General features: G+C 37.7%; 1 protein-coding gene across 3 annotated transcripts in view; it reads left to right on the plus strand.

Moving 5' to 3' along the window:
• LOC107870741 (caltractin) overlaps positions 1–10,843 on the plus strand; it is a 30,009-nt gene extending 19,166 nt beyond the window's left edge. The window contains exons 3-8 of one of the 3 annotated variants that reach the window (XM_016717357.2): positions 2,511–2,631; positions 2,723–2,759; positions 2,928–2,955; positions 4,015–4,167; positions 4,273–4,375; positions 10,465–10,843. In XM_016717357.2, the coding sequence (XP_016572843.1) occupies positions 2,511–2,631; positions 2,723–2,759; positions 2,928–2,955; positions 4,015–4,167; positions 4,273–4,375; positions 10,465–10,484 (462 nt within the window). In that variant the 3' untranslated portion in view covers positions 10,485–10,843. Of the gene's footprint in view, positions 1–2,510; positions 2,632–2,722; positions 2,760–2,927; positions 2,956–4,014; positions 4,168–4,272; positions 4,376–7,311; positions 7,372–10,464 lie in introns of those variants that run through there. The other 2 variants (XM_016717358.2, XM_016717356.2) reach the window with 2 other exon arrangements.
• The last annotated feature ends 3,037 nt before the right edge of the window (positions 10,844–13,880 follow it).

A 13,880-nucleotide genomic window follows, 5' to 3' on the forward strand; every position in this document is an offset into this window, starting at 1 on the left:
CTTGTGGGTGCCGTATCTATGTTATGTCATCTGCTTCTGTGCTGTACTATGTGTTTGTGTGATATCTCGTGACTTGAGCCGGGGGTCTTTCGGAAACAGCCTTTCTACTTCATCAGAGGTAGAGGTATGGACTGCGTACATCTTACCCCCCCAGACCCCACTAAGTGGGAATACACTGGGTTTGTTGTTGTTGTTGTTGTTGTTGTAAGATATATTAAAAATGTTATATAATTTAAAATAAAAAAAAACGTGAAGTTCGTCTTTCTGGTATAGATCCGGTTGCCGGTCCGATCCAACCCAGTTCCACACCGGTAATCAATGGACCGGTGCGGAACAACCAAAAAATCCGGTATTCCAGTTCTGGTAGTACCGGTTCCGGCAAAAAACTCCGGTAAGTCTGTGCCGGTACTGATTCCGGTTAAACCGGTCCGGAGGTACCGGTTCCGGTCCGTTGCCACTCTTATAACTGAGAGAAGATTCTTAGCAATCTTAGGTACTACAAGATCATTTTGTAATTTCAAGCCTGACCTAATTGTATTCCCACGTGTAGTATCTAACTGAGACCCATCATTTCCAACAATGATCTTGTCATCACCTTTATAATATTTAAGGTCAGATAAGGTACCTGAGTTGTTTGTCATTTGACTAGTTGCACCTGAGTCCATGTACAAAGCATCATCACCATTTGATGTGTTCTGCATGTTCACGGCAGCTAGTGCTTGTGGAAGTTCATCTGAAGCTGATAAGAGTAATCCCACTTGTAAAAACACTTAAGAGTTTTGTGATTGTTCCTACCACAGATTTGACATGACTCAGTTCCGTTGTTCTCTTTGTTCTGGTTTCTACCTTGATTATTCTGATTATGTGTTGTTTGTCCAACCGGTCTAAAATCCCTACCTCTAGAATTGGAACTGTTGTTACCTCTTTTCTGAGTGCAGTGTCCTCTTCCTCTGCCTCACTAGAGACAACAGAAAATGCCATGTTTTTGTTGTGGCACTTCCTCTTCAATCCTCCCTTATGTCAAAACCCGACTGCATTGACAAATTGGTTTAGTGTTAGGATAAGGTGCCTTACCTAGCATGACAGTCCTGAAGGTCTTGTATTTGAGATTGAGACCTAGCCCTCTGGCAAAGTTTATTACTTTTTTGTGCTTATCAGTAGGCTTGTGTATGGCTGCAAGTCCATCACAAATGCCTTTGAATTCCTTGACATATTCGTCAACTTTCTTGTTTCCCAGCCTCACACTTTGCAGTTGTTGTTTAAGATGGAATTCCTTGTCCTTTGTTGCTTGAAGATAGGCTTCTTCCAAGCATTCCCACATCTCTCTGGCAGTATAGCAGCCTACTATGAGGTACATGCTTGTTGGTACATGCTTTCTTCTGTCAGTGTTCCTGAAATCCAACTCCTCAACAGTACATCTTTCTCTTCCCAGTCTGTAACGTTGCTACTGTCTGCAACATCTTTCTCAGCACCTGTATCCACCTCCTTTCCAGTAGCTTTTTCCGGTTGTTTCAAAACAAATGTTGGTTCTGGCTTGACCTCCTTAATGAGATAGGTTAGTCTCATAACCTGTATTAGTTGCATATCTGTGTTCTCCAAATTAAGTAGTTTGTAGGCTTAAATTTAATGGAACATAAAGCAATTAGGTGATGAGGTTGAAAGAGTATTGGTTGAGGATTTTGAGGAGGCCATTAGTTAAGCTTTTTAGAGTGAGAGGAAGGGAACTCAGTATTAAGCAGCCTGAAAAGTTCAAAGCTCTGATGCCATATGTAGAATTCTGAAGCTTAATTGAGAGAATCAAAGTATGTTATTGATAATCCAAGAAGTGGAGTACATGCTCCTTCTTATAGGAGTTGGATACAGTGTAGTTGTAGAGTCCTAGACTAGTTACAAGAGTCTTTAACTGTAAGTTACCTTTACAAGTAGATGTCTACTGCCACTACAATACTAACATAGACTAACTACAACTATCTTACACTCCTAACATTCTCCATCTCTAAATGTCGATCACTTTTGTGATTATGATCCTGTTGATCATTATCCTTAGTTTGATAATTATCTTCAACATTTTCTAGTGGATTGTGTTTAAAACTTCGGGATGTTAATGAAAGCTGTGATTTTCTTTACCTTTTCTTTTGAGACGGAATGATATTGAATAACAAAACAACTTGAGCAAAAAAAGAATGAAGGCTGTGGGATGTGATGTTCATGCAGACAATTCAAATGTAGCTTAGTTCTCTGGGGGGATTGGGAGCATGACATGATAGATAAAGATATAACATATAGAATTAAATAGGATAGCTGATAAAGAGGAACTAAAATGCTATAGAAAGATGGCTGGCTGGCTACTTTGTGATACTTGATATGTGCTTGACATTACTCTATCTTGATCTTTATCTATTCCCCCTTTGTTGCATTCTCTTTTTTTTTTGGTTCTGATTTTCTTCCTCCTCCTTCCCTCTATCCCTATCTCTGTCCATATCACTTGCCTGAATCATGTCTTCCTGCAGGGAAGCCTTTACAGAGGTGCATCACGCAGAGAGAAACCCAGAGGACGTAATCAGGGGTTGACTCAACAGAAAAGGCAAGAAATAAGAGAGGCTTTTGAGCTTTTTGATACAGACAACTCTGGTAATAAAATAAACCTCAAGGAATCCATACTAGATGCAGTTTTTTGATGCTTAAACTTCTGTCTGACTGTTAATTTTTGCATCTTGTTTAGGAACCATTGATGCCAAAGAGCTCAATGTTGCTATGAGGTTTGTGATACTTCTTTGCTGTTCCTTATAGTGTCCTGGATGTCTTCATTAACAACTTAAATTGACTTTGTGTTTTGGGGATCATCTACTTTCTCACACTTCTCGCAGTCTGTGGTACCTTTACTGCTTCATTTTATTTATAAGTAAAACTTATATGGTTTGTTACAGGGCTCTGGGTTTCGAAGCAACAGAAGAGGTATTTATATGCTAGTTCATATTTTTTGATAACTACATGCTAGTTCATATATTCTACTGTATCTTTCTGTTTAACAGCATATTTCATACAATGAAGATACTGAATTACAACATAATCTATGTTTCTGAAGCACATGATTTGATTATAAGATGCAATAATTTACTTTTTGTCCTATTACAGATGGTGCTTTTCTTGCATGACTGCCAACTGAAGATTCTCTGTTTTTCCTTGTAGTCTTGAAATTTGTGTTTGGTGCTTTTACTTTTTCATATTCAAGTTGCAGACTTATGTACCGTGTTCCTCCCCCTGTTTGCATTGAAGTTCTGATACCCTGCAATGATCAACATAAGGTTCTTTCATCTCCGGGTTTCTTTTCTATTTTGGACAAACAGTGGTTGAGCTTATTTAAAAACTCTGCTCCTTTCTATTGATAGTTTGATACACTAATCCAGATTGTTGGGAAATGTCTTGGGTGGCTATCAGTTAATGCATCAATAGTGACTGTTTAGCAGCGCTTCCACTTGGTACATGATGATTTTCAGAGTATTGAGAATGATATTGACCTTAGCATATGTTGAGTTACATTATTTTGTGTTCGACTTGTGGTGAAGTGATGCCAAGCTGTTAGTGATGTGGTCTTTAGTTAGTTGTGCAGCTTGTTGTTTTGATCCAGGGAAATAAAGGACATCTATGGATTATCTAAGAGGCTTTGATTTTTTTTTTTTTTGGCTTTCTGATCTGTATTCCGCCTAGCCTTCAACATGCTGGCTGGTCAGTGATCCCATCGACAAAATGTCAAGAAGATTTAGCCTTAGGTGCCTGTATCAGGATTTGAACCTTTCTAATATCTGATATTCTTTCCTTGTTATTTGGCACCCCCCCCAAACCCCTCCCCCTCTCTCTCTCTCTCACACACACACTCATTTGGAGCCTTTCCATCATGCCAAATACTGTTTATTCCTGGCTTTAATCCTTGGTTTTAGTTTTCTTCTTCTTTTCTGCCCTTGTCAGTTCTTCTCATATGTGTTGGTGCACTCATGATTGCGTTTGTTATTCCAGGAGATCAATCGAATGATTGCAGAAGTTGATAAGGATGGAAGTGGTGCAATTGATTTTGATGAATTTGTGCACATGATGACTGCAAAGTTTGGAGAAAGGGACACTAAAGAAGAGCTCATGAAGGCATTTCACATTATTGATCAAGATAAAAACGTGCTTGCTTTTCTTGCCCTCCTGCTTTCTGCGTATTTGGTTATCGTCCTGACAGTTAGCTTGTTTTCTTGGCTTGTTACTGATCATTAAAGCATTTAAATGCAGGGGAAGATCTCTTTTGCAGACGTTCAAAGAATCGCTGATGAGTTGGGGGAGCGATTTACTGACAGAGAAATCAAGGAAATGATAGAAGAGGCAGATCGTGATCGTAAGTTCCAAGTATTCCTATTTTGGCTGTAGTGCTTGTACTTGTTTCAATGTATATTGGGGACTTTTTTGGTTGATAATCAAGAATCCCCGAGGGTTGGTGGTGCACGGTCCAAAACTCGGTGGATGATAACTCACCCTTCTATCCTTCTCCACTTAGATACTAGGCTTCTATCTGGGGTAGGGTTTGAAACTGTGACGTATCCCTAGCTCACACCTCACAAAATACGCTTTTACTTCTAGACCAAAGCTGTTGGGGCTTTAATATGGTTGGTATTTATGATACTTTGCTGCGAAACTCTCAAGCTCATGAAAAGGCGTAGTTATTCCAAAAACTGCTATACCCAAATTCCAAAATGCTCTAACCTCTTATATATTACTAGTTAAGGGTTAAAAAAAAAAAAAAAAAAAGGTAAAAGAAATTACCAGTTAAGGGTGGCCAATGGGCGGTTTGAGCTGAATTTGGCCGGGTCAAAATGGGCTGAAACAATAATTGGGTTATTGCCTAAGCTTGCCCAAACTTAGTCGGTTGAGATGAGTATCAATGGGTCATAACTCATAAACCTACTCGCCCAACTAGACTCATAATTTTTCCATTCCAAACTTATATTCCATGATTCCCCATGATTTCCATCTAATGAAACAGAGACCTATAGGATAATGAAATTGATGATTTGGCTACATTATTGGTTAGACATCAAGACTAAATTGGCGATACGATACCAAAAATACATTATTCTTTTCATTGTTATTTTAAAATTAACTGGAAGTCTTACTTAATTATTGTAGACAGTGAAATTTTATTGGATAAATCCATATTAAATTTGGATTAAATCTTAAATTCATTATATGTTGACCAGGTCAAATTATTGGTTAATATATTCGGATTGAGTTTAAGTTAAAATTATATAACTTAAATATTCCAATTACTTTTGGAGTGTTTAAAGAATGGAGTTTTGGAGTGTACTCTCCATCAAGTCAAAGATAAGGATCCTGCGTCGCCAAAGTAAGGAAGGACTGCTTCAAACCTCTTTCTCACCAAGTCGCAAGGTTGAGATGAGCACATCTTTGTGCAACAAGTGTGAAATGCGGTTCCTCCAACTGCTCGCCAAGAACGGAATGCAGTTGCTCCAAGTCTCTCTCTTGCCAAGCCACAAGAGGTAACACATTAGCTGGTACTTCGTCACTTATACATCTATCCCTTGCATCGTTGTGGTCTGATATAAAGATCACTTACACCCTCGGGCAGACCTACACAGAAAAAAAAAGAAAAGTGTGCTCATGAATGTCGTCCAATGTCCAGGCGAACAAGATCGTATCGCCAACTTAAAAAATTAATTCCCGTTAGTCCAAAAGGATATGGCTTTGATTTTTGGATATATCATAGCGTTCGAGGTCTAGTTTCTACATAAGAAAGACGCTGATCATTTGGATGCTCCCGCACCAGGATACAAATATTTTGGCAAGACTCTGTGAAACTGTCACAAGAACATGCCAGATTTATAGTCAACTTCAAAAATCCTCTTCAATCCAGAAGGAATTTTGCCTTGATTTTTGGACTTCTTGTGACTTCTCAAGTCTAATGTCTACAAAATTAAGTCGCTCGTCATTTGAACGTCCCTACACCAAGACAGGGACGTATTAGTGAAACTGCACATATCTGTGAGAAAAACAGGACGGATTCATCAGTTCTAAAATTAATTCCCGTTAATCAAACATGAGCGTGCCTTTAATTTTTGGATATATCGTAGCCCTCAAGGTTTACTTTCCACAAAAATCAAGTTGCTCATCATTTATACACTCCTATGCCAAGAAGGGGATGTTTCGATGAGACTGCACAAATTTGAAAAAAAAGCAGGTCAGGTTTATAGCTATTAGAATACGAATAGGAATAGGAATAACATATAGAATCTTACTTGGAAAAGGATTGTAATGTAGTGTCCTATTTGGAAAAGGATTGGAATGTAATGTCTATAATACTTTTCAATTCAATAATATTCTTCTCTTATATTTCTCACATGGTCTCAGAGCCTCTACGATCTTGGTAAAGAATCAAAGAGCTTCCGCTGCTGGAGGGCAGCTTTATCCATATATGTCGCCCGTCTAGCCAATGATCATGTTAGCTAAGTTGGGCCACCGTGCTTCTTTCCAATGGCTTCTCATATCTAATTTGTGCAGCATCATGCATCTTTCCGGTGACTACTTTCTCATATCTAATTTCCATAGCACCATGCATATTTTTGGTGACTACTTTCTCATATGAATTGCATAGCGCCGTGCATCTTTCTTGGCTATTTTCTCATATTTGAGTTGTATAGCATTGTTCGTCTTTTCAATGACTCCTCAGATCTTATTTGTGTAGGGTCGTGTCATCATTCCGACCCTACTCATATATTTTTTCTCAGATTTTGCCCACCTTTAAACCATCAAATCTAATAATCCGGTGCATAAGCATGTTTCGGCCAGTTTTCAGTGACTTTCTTGTTCAAGATTTACTCATCTCTTGATTTTGAGATAACCCATATGTTTTATACTAGTTTTCGATAATTTTCCAGTGACAGATCGACTTTCCGGCAACGTTTACTACTTTTCCAACTACTTTTTCAATTTGTTCCTTTTCAACTGAGGTCTCCTAGACATCCAGAGTAGTCCTTACCTGTTTTCTTGCAGATATGTTCACCAAATCTCTCATTGTTCCTTGTATTAATTACATCCATAACAAGCTTGGTATATGTCTTGTACGCACCAGCTTGAGGGGGAGTGTTAGAACATGAGTAGGAATAAGAATAGCATGTTGAATCCTACTTGGAAAAGGATTGTAATGTAGTGTCCTATTTGGAAAACGATTGCAATGTAATGTCTATAATATTTTTGACAATGAATGCCTATAATATTTTTCAATTCAATAATATTCTTCTCTTATATTTCTCATAATAGCCAACTTCAAAAAATGATTGCGGCCCGTCCAAAAGGAGTTTATGTTGTAGCCTTCGAAGTTTAAGGTCAGGTTTAAGGCTTTTCTTCCACTTAATGTCTCTTAGTTACTCCTTCCGTTTAAAAAAGAATGACCTATTTTGACTTGACACGAAGTTTAAGAAAATAAAGAAGACTTTTAAATCTTGTGGTCTCAAATTAAATTTATGTCAAATGTACCAAAATTTCCTTTAATCTTGCGGTTTTGAACATGTCACGTGGAAAGTTGGAATTGAAGTGTTGTCAAACAAAGAAAGGTTCATTCTTTTTTAAACGGATTAAAAAGAAAAGTAGATCATTCTTTTTTTAAGCGAAGGGAGTAATAGTTAATAAATTAAAATCTTAGATTGTTGGGAATAACATCTAGGAGTTTCATGGTTCGATTTGGATCGATTTTTGTTTAAACAAAATCAAACCAACTTAATCGATTTTTAAATTTCTAAAGCTAAACCAAACCAAATAAAATAACAACTATCAGTTGGCTCTTTTCTGTTTGGTTTGAATTTTTGATTTTTAACTAGCTAATGGTAAATTGGCAGTAGTAAAATAAAGGACACATGAGACAACTATTTCAGATAAATATTAGGAATCAACGAATTCCTCTTTAATATCACAAGATGAATGGATACAAATCTTCTATGTTCTAGCATGTTTAAGTTGCATAACTATAGAGGTTACTCCACACCTCATGTCCAATATCCACAAAACTAAGATGTAACCTTAAATAGAATGATTAACCCTACAAAAATCAAAGGAACAAGGCATTGAAGAGTAGATGGATGTCTTAGCAAAAAAAATTTTAAATCACCAAAATGCCATCCCACATATAGACAACTAGATTTAGAGCGTTGGGTTTGAGCATATTTTTTGAGAAACAGAACTTAAAAATGTTGTAGTGCATGTTAAAAAATTAGACTAATCACCCGTTTGGATGAACTTATTTTTTTTGGCTTATAAGTCAAAAGCCAAAAGTTAGAAATTCTAACTTTTGGTTTTTGGCTTATTTGTGCCGTTTTAGCTTAAAATAAAGTGCTTTTAAGCACTTCAGAATTTTACCCAAACATATCAAAAGACTTAGAGCTCGTTTGGATGGGCTGAAAAAAGTGGCTGAAATTTTTTTTTTAAAAGTACTGAACTTATTTTAAAAATAAGCAGTTAAGTGTTTGGATAAAAGTGCTGAAACTGAAAAAAATTATTGATGTGTTTGGTAAATAATGCTTTTAAGCATTTTTTTAAAATAAAAATGACTGAAATACCCTTATAGCTGTTAATAATATATAGAGTTGATTATTATTAATTTTTATTACAAAAATGATTCAAATTAAAATTAATATATATATATATTAAAAAAGATATTTTCATAAATGACTATTAATTTGTGCGCTAAAAAAATATTTTTTTAAGACTTTTAAGTGTTGAATGTTTGTATTTGAAAAAGATAGTTATATATTAAAAGATTATAATCCATACTCACTCCCTCCGTCTTAATTTATGTGGTATCTATCGAATTTCGAGATTCAAATAAGTCTATTATTTATCAAATTTATAGTGAAATTGTTTGACTCTCGCAAAATAAAAATTGTCACATAAATTAAATTAAAAATAATTTTTTTTATTTAAATTATGAATAGTGTAACAAGTAGTAGTAGGTATTTTTGTTGAAAAGGGAAAGCTACAGTGTCATTAATTGGTTTGTCAAGAAAAGAGAGTCCCAACGCAGTAGGCCAACAAGGGTAGAATTGGAATAAGCAAAAAAATATTAGGACACAAATGTAATTTCATTGGTCAAACTTAAAAAAATTAAAAGCTGAAAAAAAAAAAGCTGCCATTTGCAGCTTATTGATTTTGGCTTAAAAAAAGCCAAAAATGACTTTTCTTAAGCAACTTCAAATTTTGCCAAACACCCTTTTAAGCTGAAAAGAGATTATAATCTGTTTTGACCAGATTATAATCTCTTCCAAACGGGCACTTAAAAAGCTATTTTTGGCTTAAAAGCACTTAAAATAAGCCCATCCAAATGGGCAATAAGATCAAATCAATGATCAAAAGATATGAAATATTTATAATTATTTTTGAATATATTCAAATAGTTATATTCAGTTATTTTTTAGTAAAATCAAAATCAAACCAAATATTTTCGACTTGTAAATTTAAAACCAAACCTAGCCAAACCAAATGTCGGGTTTTTTTAATCGATCTAGTTTGGTTCGCAGTTCTGTTTGGTTTTTAACCAAACGGTGAACACATTAGTATCTGGAACAAATGATGTGCACTCTGCTGAATTTAAATCTCAATTCCTTCTCTTTTTTTAGAGGTTCAACGATTCTGTGAATTTACAAGTTAAAATAAAATCCTAAATTGATGCAGTAGACTAATACCATGTAGTTTTTCGGTGTCCCTGCTCTATTTAACCCCTTATCCATTTAACACTCCATTCATAGTATAATTTTTTTGATAACCAAGAAATTCCCAAGTACTGGTGATGCACCTTTTGAAACTTTAGATAATGGGCCCACCCCTCTACGCTTCCCTACTTAAACAAGCTTTTGTTAGTGGCAAGGTTCGGATCAGTGACGTGCGCATACTCGCACATCACACACTGCACTCTTACCACTACACCGAAACCCAATGGGTCCAATTTTAGTACATTTTATCCTGTACTTCTACTTGGTTGAATATTCAATCAAGTACTGAATTGTTTATGTTTAATAAGCATCCTCCGATGACAAACTATTCCTTGCGATTGAGGGATCTGTACACATTTTAATAATAGCATAGCTATATGCAAACAGTAAACAATGGTCAACTTTTTTAAACATGTTGCAGGACTACTAATCTCAGGTTCCACGGGGTAAAATCTTACTATGTTGTATTTATTGTCTACACGACCACTGAACTGTTCATCGATGTGCCATAACTTAGCTTATGGTTTTTACATAGCTCTCCAGCCTTTCGTCTGCTTTTATTTAATTTTTGTTCTTTATAATCCTTTTTAATTTTGCACTTTCATAACATTGAGGTCTAGTTTCTGATATGCTTCAGGAAGTTTGCATTTCTTTACCTCTTTCTCTTCATTTCCTCAGCTACCATATGTTAACTTCTCTTTGGGTGCTGCAGAATATGGATGTAACTCCTAGTTTTGCACCACTACTCTGGATCATTGCTGCATGTTAAGGTAATATATTGAGGAAGTCTTGTCTGAAAATGCTGCAGGTGATGGAGAGGTTAATGTTGAAGACTTCATGAGAATGATGAGGAGAACGAACTTTGGGCATTAAAGGAGTTTCATTCTGGCGCCCTACTGCTGCACCAGATACATTTGAGGATGGATATTATTAACACTTGTTATTACTTGTACTATATATAATATGGTCTTACAGCCTCAGGACGGATGATTTTTATGGATTAAAATGGAGGACTTGGAGAACCAGTAGCCAGTTAATTACTGGAATGTGTATTATTGAAGTTTGTGGTAACAAGAATTTATGGTTCGGCATGCGGATGCGTTACTAATTCTTGTTTGACAGAACATTGTAGCCAGTGTTTCGGACGGTGAAAGGCGATAAGGGACTGCCTGGAACAAGGCGAGCGAAAGGCGGCGTCAATTAATACTTAAAAAAATAAATTTTAATTTTATATATAAATAGTCTAATCCCAATAGCAGTAACATATTATCAAATATTTCGACTCAAATTAAAAGTATATACTAAAAGTCTAGAACATGAATGATTCAATAATTCACAAGACACGCAATGTTAAAACTTGAAAAGTTTATTCTTCAAGATTTTCAAAATCTTGAAATTCAGGATTCAGTTTGTTATGTTGCCCCTCATCTTCTTCCTCGGATTCTTCATCAACTAGGACTTGAATTTGACTTGAGCTCGTAGCTTTTCACTTGTCAAGTGACGTAGACCTTGAAGAACTTCCCCTAGGCCATAGATATTCTTATCAACTCTGGCAGCAGTAGCAACAGACCCCAAATCAAGATCACCTCCCTCATATACTAGTTTATCTTCTTGATCTTCGCAGTAGTCGGTTGACCATTTATTTGCCTCATCAAAATAGTATCCAGTGAAATTGGATCAGTGGTAATGGGAGCATTATAAATGAGTTTCAATGTTCTATTGTACTTGAAGCGGACTAGAAATTGAGATGCGATAGCAAAACCTATTCCTCTTTTTGTAATGAATTTATGCATAAGTTGTCGAAAGTACTTAGTAGATACTAATAAATAATAATAATGCAATATAGAATTAAGACTATAACGAATCTTCTCCCTACATATTCATACATGTTCCAATTAAGCTATAAGTCAGATTAAAGACTTTCAACGCAAACTTTCGCGAGATTGGAGTCTAGCAACCAAATAGCAATCACCAATCAACTACAAAAAAGTAAATTTAGAGGTTAATAAGTATTGAATAAGTTAAATATCTTTAGTAAAGCTGACAACTAAACCAATGGGGCGGCTTGACCCCAATGAATGCGTGGGAGATAGGGGAGAAGTTGGCGGGAATGGGGGTGTGGAAGTGTAGGGGGGACGTGGATAGTGTGTGGGATAGGGTGGCTAGGTGCATCAGGGAGAATGCTAGTGAGGTGTTGGGTGTTTCTAGGGGCCGAACCGGGCATCATCGGGGGGATTGGTGGTGGAATGAAGAGGTTAAGAAGAAAGTGGAGACCAAGAAAGGGGCGTATGCTAAGTTGGTTGAGAGTAAGGACGAAGAAGAGAAGTGGGTAAACAGGAAAGAGTACAAGTTAGCTAGGAAGGAGGCTAAGTTAGCAGTTACGGCGGCTAAGACGACGACATTTGAGAGCTTTTATGCGGGGTTACATGAGAAAGAAGGGGAAAAAAATTGTTTAGACTCGCTAAGGCTAGGGAGAGGAAGGGTTGTAACCTCGATCAGGTGAAGTACATTAAGGGGGAGGACGGTACAGTGTTGGTGGAGGACGACCACATTAAGAATAGATGGCAGTCGTATTTTCATAGGCTCTTGAATGACGAAGGGGATAGAGCTATTGGGTTAGGGGAGCTGGAGCACTCAGAAGAGTGTCGGGATTTTAGTTATTGTAGACGTTTTAAGGTAGAGGAGGTTAGAGAGGCTGTTCGCAGGATGTGAAGGGGTAGGGCGACGGGGCCTGATGAGATACCTGGGGATTTTTGGAAGTTTTCTGACAAGGCTGGTTAAAGGTGGTTGACGAAATTTTCAAGACGACGAAAATGCCCGAGGCTTGGAGGTGGAGTACTATGATCCCTCTTTATAAGAACAAGGGTGACATTTAGAGTTGCAATAACTATAGGGGTATTAAGTTATTGAGTCACTCTATGAAGATTTGGGAGAGAGTGGTCGAGGTAAGGCTGAGACGGATAGTGTCTATTTCGGAGAACCAGTTTGGATTTATGCCTGGCCGTTCGACGACGAAGGCAATTCACCTGGTACGGAGGCTGGTGGAACAATATAGGAAAAAGAAGAAGGACCTGCACATGGTGTTTATCGACTTGGAGAAGGCATACGACAAAGTCCCCAAAGAGGTGCTTTGGAGATGCTTGGAGGTGAGTGGAGTCCCGGTGGCATATATCAGAGCAATTAAGGACATGTATGATGGAGCTAAAACTCAGGTGAGGACGGTGGGAGGAGACTCAGAGCATTTCACTGTCTTGACAGGATTGCATCAGGGATCTACTCTTAGTCCCTTTTTATTTGCTTTGGTGATGGATGTGTTGACGCGACGTATTCAAGGAGAGGTGCCTTAGTGTATGCTTTTTGCAGATGATGTAGTTTTGATTGATGAGATGCGGGGGTGGGGGGAGGGGGGGTGAATGATAAATTAGAGGTGTGAAGACAAACTCTTGAGTTTAAAGGGTTTAGGTTGAGTAGGAGCAAGACAGAGTATTTGGAATGTAAGTTTAATGATGTAAGGTTGGAGAATGAGGTGGTAGTGAAGTTGGAATCACAGGTGGTATGTAAGAGGGATAGTTTCAAGTATCTCGGGTCCGTGATTCAGGGTAACGGTGAGATTAACGAGGATGTCTTGCACCGTATTAGGGCGGGATGGATGAAGTGAAAGCTCGCTTCGGGGGTGTTGTGTGATAAGAAGGTGCCACCCAAGCTTAAAAAAAAATTCTACAGGGTGGCAGTCCGTTCGGCCATGTTGTATGGAGCAGAGTGTTGGCCAGTTAAGAACTCCCACATTCAAAAAATGAAGGTGGCGAAAATGTAGATGTTGCGTTGGATGTGTGGGCTGACTAGGGGGGATAGAGTTCGGAATGAGACTATCAGGGAGAAGGTTGGTGTGACTCCAGTGGAGAATAAGATGTGAAAAGTCCGATTGAGATGGTTTGGACACATGATGAGGAGGGTCATGGATACCCCGGTTCGTAGGTGTGAGAGGCTAGCTTTGGATGATTTTAGGCGGGGTAGGGGTAGGCCAAAGAAGTACTGGGGAGAGGTGATTAGGCGGGACATGGAGCAGTTACAGCTCATTGAAGACATGACCCTAGATAGGAAGATCTGGAAGACGCGAATTAGGGCAGA

Source organism: Capsicum annuum, chromosome 5 (assembly GCF_002878395.1).
Source record: "Capsicum annuum cultivar UCD-10X-F1 chromosome 5, UCD10Xv1.1, whole genome shotgun sequence".
NCBI classification, from domain to species: Eukaryota; Viridiplantae; Streptophyta; class Magnoliopsida; order Solanales; family Solanaceae; genus Capsicum; species Capsicum annuum.